The 21298-nt window shown below is 45.5% G+C and overlaps 1 protein-coding gene across 2 annotated transcripts; it reads right to left on the reverse strand.

The window, feature by feature from the left end:
• Positions 1-3428: 3428 nt before the first annotated feature.
• Positions 3429-20872, reverse strand: fbxl4 (F-box and leucine-rich repeat protein 4). Of its 2 annotated transcripts, none has more exons than XM_080768957.1 (9): positions 20792-20872; positions 16685-17346; positions 14350-14671; positions 13029-13273; positions 11739-11952; positions 9321-9392; positions 7333-7457; positions 5408-5595; positions 3429-3672 (listed from the first exon to the last, which is right to left on the reverse strand). In XM_080768957.1, exons 2-9 carry the CDS (start codon positions 17188-17190, stop codon positions 3509-3511), a joined length of 1836 nt encoding a protein of 611 aa, XP_080625083.1. In that variant the 5' UTR covers positions 17191-17346; positions 20792-20872; the 3' UTR covers positions 3429-3508. The 2 variants fall into 2 exon arrangements, with proteins under 2 accessions (XP_080625083.1, XP_080625084.1); XM_080768958.1 differs by lacking the exon at positions 20792-20872 and adding an exon at positions 20558-20659.
• Positions 20873-21298: the final 426 nt, after the last annotated feature.

Consider the following 21298-nt stretch of genomic DNA (forward strand, 5'->3'; position numbering starts at 1 on the left):
GCTGAATGGCATCGCGTTTCCAGTCTGTCTCCACTGTCACTGTCAAAGGCTTAAAAATGGCTGTAAAAAATGAAATACAAATCTGCTCCCTCAGAGAAGACACTCACTGAGTAAGCTAAGCATCATGGCAGCCTCTGAACTGAACTGAACTGCATTGGAAGCATGCCCGTGTCTGTCTTCCACATGAGTCAATACCCAGGACCTGAATGGAAACAGTGATATCAATTTACAATTTAGGCATTTAGCAGATGCTCTTAATCCAGAGCGATTTACATTAAGCAAGAACATATCCTTTTGGACCAAGTGTTTGACTAGGACCGTGTGTTTACATTTCTGCCATCAATCAATCGCAATCAGTCAGCAGAGCTCACTGGAGCTCACTCCCGAGGACAGGATCCTGGGTGTCCAGCTGGAGAATGGACACGCAGGATGCGGAACAATATCAAAATATACCCCAAAACCAATAGTCTACCTCCACTGAGAAACCCCAACGTCATGGTGGGGAATAACGATGCACTTGTAAATTAACGTGTAGACTGTGATATCGAGATCATTTGGAGGCCATATTATTATTATCTGCATTATTTTTATAGCCTTTAGCCGGACGGCAGTGGCTCAGGGGTAGAGTGGCCGGTAAAGCGCCCCGGACGGGAATCACAAGGTTCCCATAGTTCGATCTGCTGGGCTCCCCCAGAGTTAGTGTCGAAGTGTCCTTGAGCAAGACTCTGAACCCCTAATTTCTCCCAATGAGCAGGTTGGCGCCTTGCATGGTTCAGGGTTCCCACACATTTTTACCAATGTATTTCCCAAACTTTAACAGAATATTTAACCCAATATTTAACCCAGGCCTATATAACAATCATTCAGCACAATAATGAGTCTCTTACTCCAATGTGCAATGCCCAAAATAAAAGCATAGAATATAGAATTGGTATAATTCCATTCCAAATTTCGTGAGCCCTATATAAATGCACCATTTACCATTCACTTTTAGAGGGCCTTTTTTTGCGTGTATTGGGGCTTCTCCCTGGTGGTAGGGTAAAGTTTAAGTCTAAGTCTGGGCAGCTATCACGTGTGAATCTGTGTATAAATGAGTATGAAGCAGGGCCTTACTGAAAAAGAGCATTTGAGCTCAGAGGTATTCCAAACAAAATAAAATAAAAGTCCCTCTGCCATAAGAAAAGGCTGGTTATCACTGCTGAGAAGGCACCGGCTACCCCCTTCGCCCTGTAATTATCTCACCAGCCATCAAAATAAATCTGCTCAACGCTTTCACCGAAGGTCTCTTTTCACTGCCGTAAGGAGTGTGGGCCTCCCAGGAACCTTTTGTCGGGATGGTTGGAGGTTAATAAACGGCTCGTCGTCTTCAAGTCCATGACAATATTATGTCCTAACGAGTTGCTTGTCAATAAAACAAAAATAAAAAGGAGGTGATGACTCATTAAGGTGAAATCTAGCAGCATAGCAGCTATGACCCAAATGAAATGTTTGTCACATTCAACAGTTCTCACAGGACAACACAATTGTGTGGTGGATTTCAGCTGTGGCGCTCAGACGATTTCCTCAGAGCCGCCTTATCAACTCCCTCCTCGTACTGTACGTACAGTTGATAAGACAAGTTTGTCTCCAGTATCCAAAGGAGCAGGTTAAGGGGGGGGTTGGAGGTGTTTGCCAGCTAGCACCTCACTTATGAGTAGAGCCCGACTGATGGCAGAGTTTTGGGTCAGATGCTGATCCTGATTTTGGAGTAAAAGAAAAAAGAGCTCAATCTTGAAACCTAAGATCTGATTAAAGTTCTTGAAAACATTTAACATTTAATTTGGCAACAATTTAAAAAAAAGAAAAAGATTCATAGTAAACATTTAAATATGCTGTAAACATTGGGTTTTCTTTATATAAATATATATTTTTTTTTTTATTAAAACAAAAGGTATCTCCCCTTTTAGCTTTAGTGAACGGAAAATGCATACAGTAGGGACGCCAGTGGCCAAAAATTGAGACACGTCGGTTGCATAATTGCCGAAAATAATTCACAACATTTCTTTATCAAATAATGGCCGACATATCGGCCAAAGTAAAACATCAGTCGAGCTCTAATCAAGAGAAGCAGGTGTGCAGAGCCTCCAACCTTTGAACTGTCCCGGGCCGGTACCTCGGGGGGGCAGTGTTTTGCACGCCAGCACCTCTCTCTCTCTCTGTCTCTCTCTGAGTGTTTTGGGCGTTAGTTCTGTAGGAAGTGGTGCGTAGGGAGGTGGGGGTGGAGTCGAGTTGGATGCAGGTGAAAAGGTCCTTACACATCGTGAGCGTGACGAATAAACCAATGCGAAAACGCGTCCGCAAATATTTCACGTCAAACTATTCATTTTGGCAATGCCTCATTCACACAGGTTGATGCTCTTACTGTAACAGAGCACCGAAGTCTGACGTAATTCACGCATCCTACCTGGGTGACGTCCCCCCCGTTCTTAATTCCCATAGATGTGTTTAATAAGAACTGTGTTCCAAAAATAAACAGATGAGCCCGGTGGTTTGACTTCATATGGATATGAAGAATCAACTGACTGATAAAACACTAATGTTACTGCCACTGAATATTAAAAATAAAATAAAATCGCCAGAAACAGACTGTATCAAATCTCTGCTGTTGGGAAGAAACCACCTCCAATTTTTTCAGTAAATTAAGAAAACCTTATATTTTGAAAACAAAGCAATACTGCCTCATCAAAGTTGGTGTTACAATTTAGGCATTTAGCAGACGACTGACCATCCTAAACGATACAGAGACACCTCCCTGACAATATCGCCGGTACAGTTTGATTATTTTTGGACCACAGTTCTTATACGAGAAGATTCTAAGATGACCCAAATTACTTCTGTGACCCAGGGGATGAACGAGTGACGTCAGGACTTCTGGTACTGCATTGAGGTGAAAAGGTGGTCTCGTTTAAAAAAAAAAAGTAAAATCAAATAAAATGAACACTGCTTTATCACTGTGGAATATTAGCGCTCCGTGCGGATGTACTCGTGACGGAAAGGGCAGTTTAAAACGTATGTGAAGTAAATGGCACTAAAATACACACTTCCTGGAGTGTAAGGACCTGAAGGAGGTGTCTTTGACCTTGGGGAAGAGGCCGGTCAGCCCCTGGACGACGCGCGCGTCACTGGGTGAAGCTCTTCTTGATGTTGACCGTGGGGAAGAGGCCGGTCAGCTCCTGGACGACGCGCGTGTCACTGGGTGAAGCTCTTCTTGATGTTGACCGTGGGGAAGAGGCCGGTCAGCTCCTGGACGACGCGCGTGTCACTGGGTGAAGCTCTTCTTGATGTTGACCGTGGGGAAGAGGCCGGTCAGCTCCTGGACGACGCGCGTGTCACTGGGTGAAGCTCTTCTTGATGTTGACCTTGGGGAAGAGGCCGGTCAGCTCCTGGACGACGCGCGTGTCACTGGGTGAAGCTCTTCTTGATGTTGACCTTGGGGAAGAGGCCGGTCAGCTCCTGGACGACGCGCGTGTCACTGGGTGAAGCTCTTCTTGATGTTGACCTTGGGGAAGAGGCCGGTCAGCTCCTGGACGACGCGCGTGTCTATCTGGGAGCAGAAGGACACGTCGAGCAGCAGCAGCTGTGGACACGCCTGGAGGAGCTTCTTCAGCGAGGCGGCGCTCACCATACGCGTGCCTTTGAAGTCACATAGGAGAACAAATATGGAATAGATGTAAATACTTTATATATATATACACAATACATTAACCGCGCACACATGTGCGCGCGCACACACACACACACACACACACACACACACACACACACACACACACACACACACACACTCTTGAACAAAGATGTTCAAGAGTACAGGGACCCTCTGGAACTTCCTACAAATGGTGCAAAAGTTTTGGGGGTCCTTCAAATGAATAAAGTTGGCAAAACCACTTAAATCCTAGCATCCCTATAATAATATGGGCATGTCATAATAGGCAAAAAATAGCAGATCTATAAAGAGTTTATATAAATGGTTAAACGTGACATTTTGAAGAAGAGAATCGTCTTATTTGACTTCTAAACCACGACAACAAGGATCTGGTCCCACCCACCTATAGACCAATTCAGAAACGAGTCTCATGGTCGCAGCTTACGTATTTCCTGTGTACTTTAAATGCTTAGTATGAGGTATAAAGTACAGCAGCCTTGTGTTCATAAAACATAAAGACTGGGTATTGGGTAAGACTGACGTTAGGTATCTTTCAGGACCTTTCACTGCTTCGTCTCAACCATTACTCAATGGCTCTGGTCTCAGCCACCGCAGTGGATATTTTGACATTCCGTTTTTTTTATGTTTTTTTTTTTTTATGTTGCCACTACTGTTGGAGCAGCCATAAACTACACAGGTTCATCTCGATGTTCTGGGAATCTTTGTAATGTTAGTGTTAGTAAAAAGCAGGTAAAAGAGTAACGTTTGAGGCAGACGAACATCAGTCACTCTGCCGTTCACTATAGTAGAAGAGATGCGCCTGGTGAGGGTTTAAACCCCGCAGCTACGTCGAGTCCGCCTACAGGAAATACGTAAGACCCGTTTCGGAATTCATGGTTGTTCTATAGAACAGATTCTAGAGAATCTACACCCATGGTTGTTCTATAGAACAACCATGGGTAGATTCTCTTTCTACTGCGCTGCCACCAGGGGGGCAGTCAGACAGATATTTTGTGAAGCCACTAAGGAAATGAAAGTTCATATAATGGCCTGTTGTGGCGCTGTCATTGGACCCAGAAAAACCCATAGCCCCATAGAAGTCCATGTATTTGGGCCCAACTTCACCTAGACTGTATTACCTTAATAAACATGGTCATGAATACTTTCTTCTTCCAATCACTAGTTTAAAGTCTCATTTCTAATTTCATAATATTCTTTTTGGAAAATTATGGTCCCATTAATTAAAAAAATGACCATAAAGTCACGTATGTTCTGAGGGGCGTGGCTACCGTTACAGTCTATGATAGGGATTCCCCTCCCACTCGAGTCAAAATAAAAACCAACGGAGAAGAAGGGGGGAAGTCCCGCCTCGTTGTCTGGGCCAGCCAATGGCCAGCTGGACCAAAACGGATCTAGAAAGATGGCGACTTCCATTGCAAGGACTGACAGGCTTCATTTTACGTTCATGTTAGACCCGGGGAACGCTTTGTCCATATTTTTTACAGTCTAGGGCTGCCACCAAAGTGTGGAATGCCCCGAAACTATTTCATTTCAGAAAAGAAAACCATTTACCATTCAACACTTTCGTGAATAAACTCAATAGAGGCGTTAACTAGGATATCCATATGATAATGTGTCATCATCGTGTGAAGAAAGGGCCTACCCAGGATGTCAAGGTGCTGCAGTGATAATGTGTTATCATCGTGTGAAGAAAGGGCCTACCCAGGATGTCGAGGTGCTGCAGTGAGGAGCAGTTGGCAGCCAGCTCTTCCACGTCTGCGTCGCAGACGGTGCGGTTGGCAGTGAGGAAGAGCTTGCGCAGGCGCGGCAGATTGCGCGCCAGGTGCTGGAAGCATCCCGAGCTGCTCTGCAACGTGGGACACCAGCCCAGGTCCAGCTCCTCCAGCAGTCTGGAGGACAACACACAGGGAGAGAGAGAGAGAGAGAGAGGAGAGCCCCCTATAGGGCAGTGCTTTTAAACTAGTGGTCCCCCCCAGGTAAATGACGGAGAGTTGGTAACCACATTTCTTGCACTAGGGAAACTTAAGTCTATAGTCTTTGAGCTCAGTTGCCCATTCATAAACAATGGTCATCGTCACAGATGAAAGATTTGGTTTTGTGGTTTTGTAGCTTATGTGGGAAATAAATAGTGGTTTGTGGTTGACAAATGCTGCTTAACCCATTCTGAACGGGAACCCATTTTTGTGTTAGCATTACATCATGCTTTAGCTATTGAAAAATAGCAGATCTACAAGCTCATAGCGCGCCACTCGGTGGCGCGCTATGAGCTTGTAGGTCTGCTATTTTTTTTAAATCGAAGAACGACTGACATTTTTAGAATCTGATCTCAGGTCAGAATGGGTGAATCAGACCAGTGTGTGTCCAGTGGAAACCTCGTATGAATCTGATCTCAGGTCAGAATGGGTTAAAAGAAACGTTGTCATTTTATCGTCTACTCTAGTCTTATGTGAATATAATATCAAATATCTAAATACTGAATCAAGTAACATATAAACTGTCTGGGGTGTTCACATTGCCCAAGGTTATCAAACCTGGCTGGCTGGCGTTAGCCTCAGGCTCGTGGGTTGGTTACAGAGGGCAACAACAAATGCCAGATGATTCATCATCACATACCCATAGCCTTATTTAGTCACAAACAACACAAAAAAAACAACAAAGGGCAGGTAAAAGTGGAAAACACCACTGTCTGTTTTCCACCGAGCTTTGGTTTCTCGGTGACTGGGTCAACACCAATGTTTCCGCGCAAACTGGTGAGCTTCTATATTTGCCCTATGGCCCCCGTGGCTGGAACTGTATCAATCCCTTCACAACAGGGCAAATAAAGTCTGGGTATGTGATTTCAGGGTAGCTACGTTTGGCTTCATCTCTCCATCCTAGGCCTTGCGTTTCAATTTGATGGACCATACTGTATAAGCAGTGGTTCAAACTTTTTAGCGTGTGACCTGAAAAGAGAAATTGTTGAAATTGAAAATGTTTGTCCGGGACAGAAACGCTTTGCGCCGCGTTGTGAGCTTGTAGATTGGCTATTTTCACCACTTCTTAAACATTTGTTTTCTAATTTATGTAATTTCTTTGAACTTTTGGTGTCAAAATCGAAGAAATGCGTTAGTAGAGGGTTCTTCCAGGTGCTTCAAAACGCCACTGAGCAACTTCCACTGACATGAATAGCGGGGGGTTCAGTCTCTATCCTTTTATTACTCTATGGTTCCGACCCAGTGGGAACCAGTACTGTAAAGGAGACGGTCCCTTGTGTCTAGTTGGTGTTGCCTACCTGCAGCCAGAGGCCAGCTCAGCCAGGCCTCGCTCTGTGAGGTTTCTGTGTGTCTAGTTGGTGTTGCCTACCTGCAGCCAGAGGCCAGCTCAGCCAGGCCTCGCTCTGTGAGGTCTGTGTGTGTCTAGTTGGTGTTGCCTACCTGCAGCCAGAGGCCAGCTCAGCCAGGCCTCGCTCTGTGAGGTTTGTGTGTGTCTAGTTGGTGTTGCCTACCTGCAGCCAGAGGCCAGCTCAGCCAGGCCTCGCTCTGTGAGGTTTGTGTGTGTCTAGTTGGTGTTGCCTACCTGCAGCCAGAGGCCAGCTCTGCCAGGCCTCGCTCTGTGAGGTTTGTGTGTGTCTAGTTGGTGTTGCCTACCTGCAGCCAGAGGCCAGCTCAGCCAGGCCTCGCTCTGTGAGGTTTCTGCAGCGCCACATGTCCAAGGAACGCAGCGAGCGACAGCGAGCACTCATCATACTGGCCACGACGTCGTAGTCGTCAATCTGCAGAGGTTCAGTCAGGATGTCACACACAGGCTCAAATACTGATGAATCGACAGTAAATCAGACAGTCGGCGTCAATAAGAATGGACGGGTGGGATGATGTGAGTGAAGAGTGGCTGAGCACATCGAGCAGATGAAAACGGTGAATAACAAAGAACTCTTTTGTGTTTAAGGTATAGCAACAAAATAAATCACACCCGTGTGAAGTAAGGGGCGCTCTTATCATCATCATCATTATCATTGTCAAAACTTGACTATTGTAACTCCCTCCTTACTGGCCTACCAGCATGTGCACTTAAGCCTCTCCAGCTGATCCAAAATGCCGCAGCTCGCTTGGTCTTCAACCAGCCAAAATTCTCACATGTCTCCCCCCTGCTCCGCTCCCTCCACTGGCTCCCGGTCGCTGCCCGCACAGAATACAAAACTCTGATGCTGGCATTCAAAGCAACCAAAGGTATGGCTCCCCCATATCTTGCAAGTATGATCGAACCCTACAAACCCTCCCGCTCACTCAGATCAGCCAACGCAGGGAAGCTGGAAGTACCCTCACTAAAAACGCCGGGACAACGCTCCACACGTCCCAAACTCTTCTCCCTTCTGGCTCCAAAACTGTGGAATGCACTTCCCATTGCAGTCAGAACTGCAGCATCACTCCCAATCTTCTGCCGTAGTTTGAAAACCCACCTTTTCAGACTCCATCATGGCCCATAGCACTTACCCCACCCCCTTAGATAGCAATTCTGTAGACTTAGATAGCATTTGATACAGACTTATAGCATGTTATGTAAACAGCATAAGTGCATTGTATGTAGTCATAGCACGTCATAGTACATAATGTATATCATAGTAGTATAGATGTATAGCTTATATGTATAGTTTCATTATAGATATTCCACTGTTACTTTCTTAGCTTACACATGTTTCATGATAAATGTTTTTATGTGATGTATTCCCCATGCTTTTTGTTCTTGCTCAATGTAAATCGCTCTGGATTAAGAGCGTCTGCTAAATGCCTAAATTGTAAATTGTAAATTGTAAATTGTATCATACATCATCACGCCGGCAAATCACAATTAGCTTCTTTTTTTTTCGCCCTCACTTTTCTGTTCTCACTTTTTATCCTCAATCCTTTGCTCAGCCAATCAAATCATCGCTAGTATGGGGTACACACAAACAGACAAAGCTGGGCATAGGAGGGGCTAGTGTCCCTCAAAAAGACAAAAAAAACAACAACATTTTGAATGTTCATTTGCAAAAAGCATATGCTATATATATATATATCAATGCAGTCCAGATTCTGTCCAATACTGTTCACTTTCTTCAAATGAGCAATATAATAATTATGCCAACAGCCCAGTGGCATAATAGTATGCCAACTTTATTTGGCATGGCCTATTTCCACGTGTTTTTATCGTCATCAGTGCGAGATGAAAGTGCAGATGAATTATTGCCACACCATTATGTATTTGGCATCCTTAGGACTAGTGTATCTGCAACAACGGGCTGTGCCACATGGAAAGTTGCGCAGCTGGCAGACTGCAAATAAAACCTCCCTGGGTTGGTGAAAACAAAGCACATTACGTCACACTGAAACAGCACCAATAAACCAATAAGTCATAAGGCTGGACATGTCAGAACTATTTATTTACCATAGATATAACTGTCTTTTGTTATGGAGAGAATCTGTATAAAATGTTCTGAACCTCTGGCTAGCTTTGGCCAGCCCTCTGTGTGTGTGTGTGTGTGTGTGTCTGTCTGTCTGTCTGTCTGTCTGTCTGTCTGTCTGTCTGTCTGTCTGTCTGTCTGTCTGTCTGTCTGTCTGTGTGTGTGTGTGTGTGTGTGTGTGTGTGTGTGTCATCTCACCCTCACACAGCTCCCCAGGTTGAGGTGTCTCAGCTCTATACAGAAGGCCAGGATGCTCAGAACCGCCGTTTGCTGCAGAGACATCGAGATTTAGATTAGATTTAATTAACCAGAGCAAACAAACATAATACTACGTATATTTCAAGTTGATTCAATTTCTGTACACCTGGAGACGGGGGGGGTTTGTGTACGCAGTAGAATCATCAGTGTTACGTTATCACTTTGTAACTCAGAATGTTACAAATGCTTAGATGTTTAAGCTCTCCGAGCAGAGGTGTAATTTGTATGGGGTTGGTGGGTTTTGTCACCCACCAACCCCACTAGGGGGGCCCTGACGGCCGCCATCATTTCCTCCTCCCGTCAGTAATGGGAGAAGGAAGCGACGGCCGGCCGTCAGGACCAAAACCTCATAATTACCCTCTCTCTGTAACCAACAACATTTCAGCCCTGGACCTGTGAGTAATTGCTGATATGAAAGTTCTTTCACATTAACGTGACGCTGCTGATGAATGAGCTTGTACTAGTAGGTAAATATTTTGGCCAAAGTCACTATAAAACCGTGCCAGAAACGTCCCCAATGGTCCAAATTACCCGACAAATAACCGATTTCCGCACACACTCGCGTGCGTGTAAGTAAGGGCCCCTTTCATTCTAAGAACCCATGGCTGAGGAAGCCTAATTACGCCACTGTCTCCGAGTTAAATTAACACACTTTAATGTTACTGTGTAAGAATGAGGTCGGTGAGACAGGATGACAGAAAAAGCTGAAAAACTGGAATCTTCTCTAAAAACAACGGTGGTGTCCTGCAAGAATAAAAGGAGGGGGAAAAAAGCTCAACCTCGTCTGTCTACCTCAAACAACAGGTCACAATCCACAACACACAGACAAATACATCCAACACAATACAGTATACATTACAAAGGAACTTTATGCAGATTGCAGAACATCCTGCATGAATCCTAAATTAAAAAAAGGAATGGTTTTGGACATGCAAGGTTTTCCGCTCGAAAAAAGTGACAATATGGATAAATCAACCCAATAGCTCTCGTCTCGTCATGTCCTCGAATATACCTCTTTTAACTGATTTGCCTTCTTCTGTCTGGAACACAAAGTGCAGCCACTCAACAGCATCAGTGTAATGTGATCCAGCACATCACATCACAGTGTTTGTACGCCTCTTCACAGAAGAGTCAAGCGTGGCGGCGAGGCCATGGAGGCTCTTCAGATACAGATACCAGAGATCCACATCAAACCGCCCGTACGTGTAACTCGGTGGCAGGAGAAAGTGTTAGACATGACACGGTCCTCTGTGAAAGTCTCATATTATGTGTGTGCGTGCGTGTGTGTGTGTGTGTGTGTGTGTGTGTGCGCGTGTGTGTGTGTGTGTGTGTGCGGTCTCTCGCTGGCATCTATATAAATGCCTTTCTCCTGCGAGAGAGCTATTTAATTAGAGCAGTGACAGGGTAATGACAGTTGAGGTGTTAGACAGACACAGCCTGCTCTGTTTCTGTTTCAGTAAACAACGTGAATCCTGCGCCCCGGCCTCACCGCAGAAACACTACACCCCTCCCCCCCTCTCCCCCTCCCCTCCCCACCCCTCCCCCCCACCCCCTCCCCCTCCCCTCCCCCCCCCACCCGCCCTCCGCCACACCACTAGCTGGGCCAGCTGCCGCTGGAGGAGAGCATCAAAATGTGACAAAAGGCAGAGGAAAAACAAACGCTGAGGCGCATCAAATAAGACGGGGCAGGTCTGAACGTGAAACATGCTATGTTGTCTTTGTATGTAAGGGACCCTGCTGAGCTGACAAATGATGACAACAAAGAATTAGCCTCGCCCCAACCCGCAAAACACGTACCTTCCAGGGTTCATACTATACTAGCTCTGGTCCATAGCCTTCTACTGCTTCTACCATTCTGCCCTGCAGTATAGGGCCATGGGACTTTCGGTTTTAAATCTCAAACCGAAATCAGACCAGCCTCTCTCCTCTTTAGCGTAAATAAAAAATAATGTTTTTGCTATTCACCAAAACAAAGGTGGGTTGGTTGTGTCATTAGAAAGCCTACTTTCCTTAGTGGACGCACTCTGAACACGTATAAAACGGTACTTTTTGGCCAAAAGGGGATTTTTGTTTCCACCGGGAAAAAAATACTTTTAGTTACTCCACTGCGCCCTCTACCGATATTGCCCAGAGAATTGCCTCATAAAGAATATTTTTCCTCCGGTGAAAAAGAATCCCGGGGGAGTTGCAACACTCACTTCACACAGGTGTGATTCTTTGCATCCATACTGTATTACTGTCCGTCACCCAGTTGTACCAAAGAGCACCTTGTTGGAGATTTCTACTCTGGCCAAATAGATGTGCTCCTTCTCTTCTTTCTGGGAAAACAACAGTGTTGACCATAAGGCCTTGCTGTACCTCTATCTTGGTGCGGTAGAGGATCAGCCTGCGGAGGCGCGTCAGCTTGGAGATGTGGGTGAAGGCCTGCGGGTGGAGCCGGTCACAGGAGGACAGGTTGAGCTCCCGCAGCCCCGGGCAGGCCTGGGAGATGACCTCCAGACAGGGCTCCGACAGGAAGTGACAGCACGACAGCTCCAGACACACCAGGCTCAGGCCACACGCCTTCATGAAACTAGAGGGAGAGAGAGAGAGAGAGAGAGAGAGAGGGAGAGATGTGAAACACTGTAAGACTCAATGACCTTCATGACAGCAGGGGAGCATATCATCGCTGTTAGGCAGAAACCCTTTTGTTTTGGTAAATGAACGCTTTAAGCCTCAGAGGAGCCAGTTGCACCGCCTCGCACTAAGTTCAAACTTAGCCTATAGTAACAGCTTAACCCATTTTGACCTGAGATCAGATTCTAAAAATGTCTTCTACATCCTGACAGTTTTCTGAAACAGCCATGTTTCTATATCAGTCGTTCTTCGATTTTTCAAAAATAGCAGACCTACAAGCTTGACGTACTGTAAAAGCCATTTAAGCTATAACTAGGCTAAGTTTGAATGAACTTAGTGTGAGGTGGTGCAACTGGCCCCAGGGCTTTTATTGTGTTTTCATCCCGTGTCTGTGATAGTGTGTTAGCTACTGTTGTGGAGGTGCTGATGTGCACTTCCCTTTCATCACCAAATAAATGCATCAAATAAATTCATCCACGCCCTACAAAATGAACAAGAACGAACAAAAAGGTACCACCAAACAAATTATCATTAACTGTGAGCTTGTAGATCTGCTATTTTTTTAAACTTTGGAAGGTGAATGTGGTTAAGTGTGTCAAGCCCAACACACACCGGGTGCGCAGCGACGCGGCACAGGTGCTGCCGTGCGGCAACGCCTGGAAAATAGAACGGTGGCGTAGCGGAGCGTCAGGCGAGGCGTCAGGCGAGGCGTCAGCGCGCGTCGGACGCCGCCGGTGTGGGATAGGTTCATTGAAAATAATGGAGGCGGCTGTTTTGACGCGCGGCGTTCGCAGACGGTGTGTGAAGCCCTTCAGTCTGTGTCCATTTTGGTTTTGGGACAAACACAGTGTACTTAACCACATGAACGCCAGTCTGCTGTCATTCATTCCTAAAAACAACACCACCACAATGCAAGGGGCTCTGCTGCAGTGTGTGCACTAATCTAACTTTCTTTGTTTAGAGACCGACCCTCTTTCAGTCCTCGGCAATGGGGGGGCGAGCAACGAGCGTCACCGTGACAAGGCCTCTGACCTGCTGAAACCGGTAAAGGTGAGAGTCCCTCGGTTGCCGGTCCAGGACAGGTTGAGCCTCTGGAGGAGGGTGCAGCGTCCCTGCAGGTGTCCCAGCGAGGCGTCACTCAGCCGGGCCCAGTAGGGCTGCAGGCTGAGGTGGGTGTACTGCAACGGGTCACAACAGTGCTGGTAGAGCAGCTTACAGCTCTGGGCCAGGCGACACAGGTCTGGAAGGGACAGGTGGCTCAGTATGAGCTGGATGAGCTGCGGACAGGCCGGGGCGGGGGGGGGGATGGGGGGGAGGCGCAGGGGGGGGGGGGGGAGAAGGGAAGGGACACAGGGGAGGAGAGGAAAGGGACAGTTGAAGAGGACGGCAGAAGGTGGAAAAGAGGGTGGAAGGGAGGAGAGGATAAGAGGGGAGATAAAGAGACAGAAGAGGAGACACAGGGAAAGACAAAACAAGGTGAGGAGAAGGGAAAGGTTACTGTGAGTTGTGAGCGTGCTCTCAGGCAGGTCTAAATAACAACGGGGGGAAGTGGTTATTATCTGGAACACTGAGCATTGATCTTACAATCAGCGTGGCTGTGAGTCGGCTTGTTTGTGCATTGTGCACCCCTCTCAGAAGGAGGGGAGACGACTGTGTGCCTGCGTGTGTGCGTGCACCGACAGTGAATAAACAATGCACGGCACTCCAACCAACCAGGTATCAGCTGACAGATAATAGCTATATTGTGTTTCTGAAACAAACACACATGCAGCGGTTGTGAAGAGTGCTGTTAATGGCAGCGGTTTGGACAGGAGATAAGAAAAACAATATCTGCCGAAACCACTGGTGTTTCTTTTGGAAAACTCTCGTCTCAGAGACAACACGATACGTCTCCAAGGCATGAAAATTGCTCTGTTCACGAATACAAGCTTAAATATCAGAATGGGCTTGAGCCAGACTGTGTGTGTGTGTGTGCGTGTGCGTGTGCGTGTGTGTGTGTGTGTGTGTGTGTGTGTGTGTGTGTGTGTGTGTGTGTGTGTGTGTGTGTGTGTGTGCGTGTGTAGATACTGGATATAATAATTAGGGATGATGACGATCACGTTTTTTTTTTTCTCACAATCCAATTCCAATCATTTGATATTGAGTATCTGCCAATACCGATTTATCCTGTTCCGAAATGTATATTATTAACACATATCACACTTAACACATATCACAATAGTACAATATCCAAAATCACAGACAATAATTATCCAGTCTAACATCATGATATTTATATAATATTGATACTAGGGATGTCTCTAGCGATTTACGATCACATGATCGGATCAACCCTAATAATAACCATTCTCACCTCGTAGGGGAGTTTGTCAAAGTAGCCGTTGCCCGTGTTGGCTCCCAGTCTGAAGGGGCCCGTCAGGTCGGACAGCTCGTCCTCGCTGTCGCTCAGGTCGTTCATGTCGATCAGGGGCATCTTGTAGAGCGACAGGATGGGCCTCTCCTTCACGCCACGCAGGATGACGGCGTCCAGCTCCGTGTAGTACTCCAGCAGGGAGCTGTTGACCTCCAGGCGCAGCAGGTTGGTGGGGAAGCTCAGCGTCTTGATGCTGGGGGAGAACTGGCGAGCCTGAGGGGTCAGGACCTTGGCGGGCTCCCCGGACCACAGCACCTCCCACCTGGACGGTTGGGGGCCGAGAGAGAGAGAAGAGGGGTTATCAAGACAACAGACAGCTGATGGAATCAGAGCATGCAGAGCCGTTTGCCAGCCAGATTCATTCGGATCGATGCGATGTGAAAGCTTGAATACAGTTTAATGAATAAGGTGTACTCGGGAGCGAAAGAATCAAGGCCAATGTGAATCATGGCCAGCGGGGACCAGGCAATGGCATTCGGGATCAGTTTGGATCAAACAGACTCAGTGTGAATCTGCCCTTAGAGCCACTTGTTCCCCCTAATGGTACTAAAGGATTATGACTTTCTCAGGGCGGTGTTAAGAGAGGTCTAGGTGTATGTTTACCATCCATTCAGAAACCATACAATACCAGCAATCATGCAACAACAAACTATCAAGGAGAAAGATGAACATTGATGTTTTCAAATAGTCCACAAAGAGGTTCATAAATTGCTTGAAATGAATAACCAACAATGCATAAAACGATGTGGAAAGAGTCATGGACAAAATCTTAGTATTAAGTATTTCATAAAATTATGAAACGATAACGGTACAAAGACCTAAACCGAAAACAAACCAAATACAGCAAAGTCTAACTAGGTACAATACATGCAAATCCTAAACAAACAAAACAGGTACAGAATGTGCGTAAAAAACAAATAGAACACTGATTTCCCAGATAAGTTCCTCTGGTAAGGTGTACAGAAGACTATAGGGACTGAACAGCAAAGGCTGCACCATGTTAGAAAACCTCTGCTCAGCAGTATTGAACTCAACAACTTTTTTTCCCTCTCACAAAGATTTAAGAGGTCTTGGGGGTGGTGGTGGTGGGGGGAGTTGTCTGGCTGATTTAAGCAGCATAATTTAGAGCATGGATTCACAAACTTTTAAGCTCCTTTTTACAGCCAAAAGATACATACAGTAGGTGTCTTTTTTTCCCTCATACAAATGTGTCCCGGCTCCCCAACCATTGTTTGGAAATTAACACTTTTTATGCTGTGCACTTTTTTCTAAATAAAAAAAAGGTGCTATAGAGTGCCCAGGAGATTAGACAGATTTTACTCTGAAAAGCCCCGCCTTCCACTTCGCCCCAAAACCGGGAACAGTCAGTGGCGAAGCTATCGACGGTGCAACCGGTGCAATGCACCGGGGCCCAGCCCCCCAGGGGGCCGATGGGCCCAGCCCCCCAGGGGGCCGATGGGCCCAGCCCCCCAGGGGGCCGATGGGCCCAGCCCCCCAGGGGGCCGATGGGCCCAGCCCACCAGGGGGCCGATGAAGGGACAGAAAAAGAGTCAAGACGACTGTGAAAAGTTACCGAGGCTACTTGGTCGCAGGAAGAGTAACATCAAGGATTCGGCGGTGATGTCACTGACTGTGTTCAAGAGACCACCCTGTGGAACCCTGAGCTTCAAGTCTGTACCATTTCCGTGTTGCATAACAGTGACATCACTGTCCAGTCCTTCTTGGCATCTTTACCGCAGCCTTGTTTCAACGCGTGTTCATGCAGCAGGCAGCAGCATGACAAAGCTCAGCTGTAGCCTATTTTGTCATGCTCCGTCGCGCTAATGAAAAACTAGATGGGATTATTTATGTCATAATCACCATTCAAGTACAACAGAAGATGTAACCCAGGTAAAGTAATCCGTCACTCTGCAAGTTTAACCATCTGTTCAAAGTCATTTCTGATAGCCTGCAGGCTGCAGCCCTGCACTCCTACAGATAATACAGTAGGCTACAGATTGATTGAAAGTGAAACATGCATAGAGATTGATTGAAACATACAAAAAAGAAGCCCCCCTCCACACACACACACACACACACACAATATTTTGTTTAGGGGGCCTAAACTAAATATTTGCACTGGGGCTTTCGCCACTGAGCGGGAGGTATAATGTTCCATTACTACCTCGTAAGTCTGAGCTCTCTTTAGAAGCTCTAATTGAGCGCCGAAGTCCTGGCTGACGTCACTTGCTCATCCCCCAATATTAAGTGTTAAGAACGTTCTCCCTGCCTTTACCTGATGTCAGTGGGAGGGTTCTGGGAGAAGGGGTTGAGGGAACAGGCCAGGATCTGGACAATGGCCCCGGGGTAGTAGGTCTCCAGCACCTCCACCGCCGTGGGATAGACGGGCTCCTCGAAGGCCAGCTCGATGTAGTCGCGGCTGTGGAAGCTCTTGGGCGTCCGGCGGAAGGGCGGCGGGGCGCTGGCGCACTGCTCCCACCACTTGCCGTAGGCCCGGAACACGGCGGTCTGCGTGAAGTCCCCGGAGCTGGGGTAGACGTTGGGCACGCCCGCCAGGTTCCACATGGTGTAGGACATGCTGTTCTCGCTGCCGTAGTGCGAGCTGAAGTCCACCACCTCCTTGGCGTACTGCGTCACCTCCACGCTGACCGGCAGGGCCGTCCGCTGACCGGACTCCACGGCCCGCCGACTGTTCAGAGCCTCGCCGCGCGTCCCGCTCCTGGAGCGGCGCCGCAGACAGATATAGTAAAACATGCTCAGGAGGGTTAGCATAGGGAGCATGGGGGATTGGGGAGTGGGCAGGAGGGAATGGATGGAGGGATAGGGGGGAGGGGGGAGGGGGGGAGAGAGAGCAGCCGGACCCGCAACTTGATCACACTTTGGCTCAAGGGTCGGGTTCTACAAAGTGCAGGCTAGAGACTCAGCTGCATGCATGACCTGTAGGTTAGAGAGAGACAAACATAGACAGGAGTGAGAACAGCAAGACAAAGGCAGGTCTGAGTCGCTTTAGAGTGAGACTCCTGCTTGGTAAATACTACTACTACTGTCATCCTTGGATATTATCTAGCAGGAAGGAAGCTTTAGAGTGTGACTCCTACTACTACTACTACTACTACTACTACTGTGACTGTCATCCTTGAATATTATCTAGCAGGAAGGAAGCTTTCTGAAATTCAATCGCCACCTTATTACTACAGGCAGTACAAAATAACAATGGCCACTTGCTAGGCTAGCTCTACTACAGTAACTACTATGGTAACTTGTAAAAACAGCATTCCTTGTAAATACAGCATTCCTATAACTAATGCTATTATATTAAGCAGGTCCAGTCACAATGAACAAACACATTCATTTTAACCACAATGAGCAGCTATGATTCATATTTTCACTGTCATTGTTGTTTGCCTATTCCGAATCCTGCCGAGACAATATGACATGTTTGAATAACGTTTTTAGTTTGTTTGGCTTTTTGTTTGTTTTCACCAATTGCATCACTTTGCTGCACTTCACATTGGAACTAAAATTATTTTGTACTAGAACAAAACATTTTCATAGGACAAAAGCTACAGTCACCATGGTTACCCGTGTCACCCAATAGCTATCTTGCTAAGGTTGGGAAAGCATCAGTATTGAGGACCAATCCTGATAATTATTAATAACACACTGAAGATGAGTACCGTACATTAATCAAATCAGACGTTCAGCAGGTCAGAATCAAAACATGTCGTTATACAAGTCAAATAACATGTCAGTGAGTGTAAACACTTCACAATGACTCACACAAAATGACTCACACTGGCTTTTAGTGAAAACGTGGCCTGGTTTGGCATTTTGTGTACAGACTATTAGTGACGTAACTTAGATCAGTGGTTCCCAAAGTGGGGTCCGGGGACCTCCAGGGGTCCTTGATGGAGTTCCAGGGGGTCCCAAGCAAAATTATAGTTTAAATTAACATTGGTTTTACAATATAAATTGGGGGCCCCAGAGATAGACATGCCATGTAATGGTGGTCCGTAGACTAATGCATGTCAAACTGAGGGTCTTTGAAATTAAACGTCTTGAGAATCACTGCTATAGAGCCTTCTCTCATGGGAGTCCTTAGCAAATCTTTTCAAATGGGGGTCCGCGGGCTAATTAGTGTCAATTTGGGGGTCCTTGACATCAAAAAGTTTGGGAACCACTTACTTAGATAACAGACCAACATTGGTAAACTCTCCAGAGTCAGACTGACGGAGAAACTAAAGGTAAAGATCAGTACGCCGTGCACACAGCCAGAATTATTAGGACTCATACCAGAGATGTGATAGATCATTCATGAGGTTTCTACTGTACATTCTGAATATAGGCCGAATATTGTTCCTTTTAGCCTTGAATCAAGTCTGACTTTTGCTTTTGTAGAAAGCAAAAGTGAGAATCGATAAAATGCATCTATGATAGGATCATTGATCCTACGTTCCTTTTAATCAGTAGACACTATGGATCGACGGATTATTGGCGTGGCAGATATATCAGCACCGATATCATGTTATCATCATTATTGTTTTTTTTTTTAAAGGTTTGTTTTGAGCTTTTCTGCCTTCATTCATTGGAATCGAACACACAACGCGCTAGTGTCAGGCCAGAGCCCATATGTGGCATGCGCATGGACCGCCAGGCCAGTGGTTGCCCCCCAATATCATAATTTTGATTAATATTGGTAATACCGATTTTTCAGATATTTCACCAACTATGGCGACACGCTTAGTGCAGCTCTCGTCTTATTTGTCTATAAGACTGAGAGTGCTCGGAGCAAAAGAAATGTCATTGTATTTATACTATAAACCTGAACCTGATATTATTTGGTGCCCCAGGATGGGACATCTGTGCTTTTCAACCTGGTGCTGCTGAATTGAAGAGAACAGCTTGATTGGTATATATTTATTTTCATTATTATTTTTACAGGGGGGAAAAAAGCTTTGGGGAACTGTTTTGTCATGATTATATTTATAATTCAGTTTACAATAAATACTGCTGAGTGGAAGCTAATTAGAATGTCGCATTTGATAGAACAAAACATTTGAGGGTATATAATTATTTTGTTCATTATTATTTTTTAAGTTTCAGTTCAATTTATAAGAAATTTTGTTCAAATAGGAGCTCCCTACACTGGAGTTGATAAATATTCTTAAAAGCATTTAAATAATTCAGTTTTGTGTTACTGTCAATTTTGACAATTAAAAAATAAATAATTTAAATTATATTTTTTTTAATCAGCTTTTAATACCGGCTATCACTACTAATCGGTATCGGCCCATATGGGTCGATCCCTATAGTAGACACTCGACAACATAAATATTCTAAAGTTTTTTTCCTGTTGCAGTTCAGTTGTTTGTGAATATCAGTAGGGTAGTAGAGCAGGTCACAGGAAATAAACCCAAGCTGTTCCTTAATCCCTTCCCTATATCCACATATCCACTGACAAGGTCCTATCCGAGAGCTAATTCACAATCATAATGACTGGATTAAGCAATTGTTGTTGTTGTTAATCTATTCCGAGAGCTAATTCACAATCATAATGACTGGATGATATTAAGCAGTTGTTGTTGTTGTTAATCTATTCCTTTATCAGCAAGCATTGCATTTTAGCATCTTTAAATGGTCGGATTAATTGAAAATGTTGTTGTTAATCTATTCCTTTATCAGCAAGCATTGCATTTTAGCATATAGTCTTTAAATGTTCGGATTAAATGAAAATGGAGGACCCTATAGTGTAAACAAGTCTTAGTGCATTTCCTGGTTATATCCTTATAGTAGCAGTTTTTATATTGACCTGTACTTTCTTTTGAACTGTACCCATTCTACAAACTGTGAATAGAAATTTCAATCAATCCATCAGCAGCAGATCTAGACTAACCCCCACAGATACTATTAACTCATGATGATGATAAACAGCAATGCGGCTGCTATGGATAATGGTGCTGCCCCAAATGTTTCCTGTCAGACAAATACCATCCTCCTATTCTCCGCGGGCCCATAAAGCTATTTAACTAGCTGGCTTAGTGCCCTATAGTCAACACAGTTACACAGATACAGATCAATGGCATTAGCACAGCAAACATCAACATGTAAGAACAAGCAACACAATACAGGGGTGGAAACATTCACCTACTTGTCTGCTTATCTGCAGAAAAGGGAGCGGACTCTATCAGCCGAATGCATTACGCCCAGTACTACACTGACAGTTAGCCCATATGTTAGCTGGCTAGGGTACACAACACACACACTACAGCCGAGCTGTCAAAACACATCGCATTGAGATGACTGGGTTTGGTTTGGCTCATAGCTTTATAGCTAGCGACGTTTAACTAACAATCGCCGACGAAATAAAGCGCATTGAACTCACGGTAAGCGCAGGTGATATGCGTGATTGTAATCAAACTGTCTCCTTTCCATTTCAGATGTTGTTTCTACCATGAAAGACACACATTCTGTAATGTTGTTGTTCACCAGATATCAACATCCGGTCAGTGTGTTCGTTATGAAACAATGCATCATGGGAGTAGTAGTTCCCATCCTTAGAAATGTTTCTCACAGAGCCCAGACTGCAGGTTTCTCAAGTAATTTGGACATATAAATATTAAATAAATAATATATAATATTTCAGGGCATTAATTATTAACATATTATTGCTTAATTGTCTTCATGCGAAAAACTGTCAAGAAGTAGCTCGCGTCGCTGTAAAATAAACTTGGATGGATAGCCTCATCCAAACAGAAAGTCCGATCTGCTTGTAATAAACATCGTTAAACTCACCAACATTGCAGCTGTACATGAAGCTTGAATTGGCCTCTCTCAATCTGCAAAGAGTTTGTTTCATAAAAATCCACCGTAGACATGTTATGAGCTACTT

This window comes from Protomyctophum bolini (assembly GCF_963924005.1).
Source record: "Protomyctophum bolini genome assembly, chromosome: 7".
NCBI classification, from domain to species: domain Eukaryota; kingdom Metazoa; phylum Chordata; class Actinopteri; order Myctophiformes; family Myctophidae; genus Protomyctophum; species Protomyctophum bolini.

What these genes read in the sequence shown, in the direction of transcription:
- fbxl4 (XM_080768957.1), bottom strand. Translation starts at nt 17,190, where the DNA reads ATGCTCCCTATGCTAACCCTCCTGAGCATGTTTTACTATATCTGTCTG. An exon ending in AACCCTCCCACTGACATCAG is followed by an intron (nt 14,672 to 16,684) that starts GTAAAGGCAGGG and finishes CCAACCGTCCAG; the next exon opens with GTGGGAGGTGCTGTGGTCCG. An exon ending in ACCTGGGGAGCTGTGTGAGG is followed by an intron (nt 7,458 to 9,320) that starts GTGAGATGACAC and finishes GAACCTCTGCAG; the next exon opens with ATTGACGACTACGACGTCGT.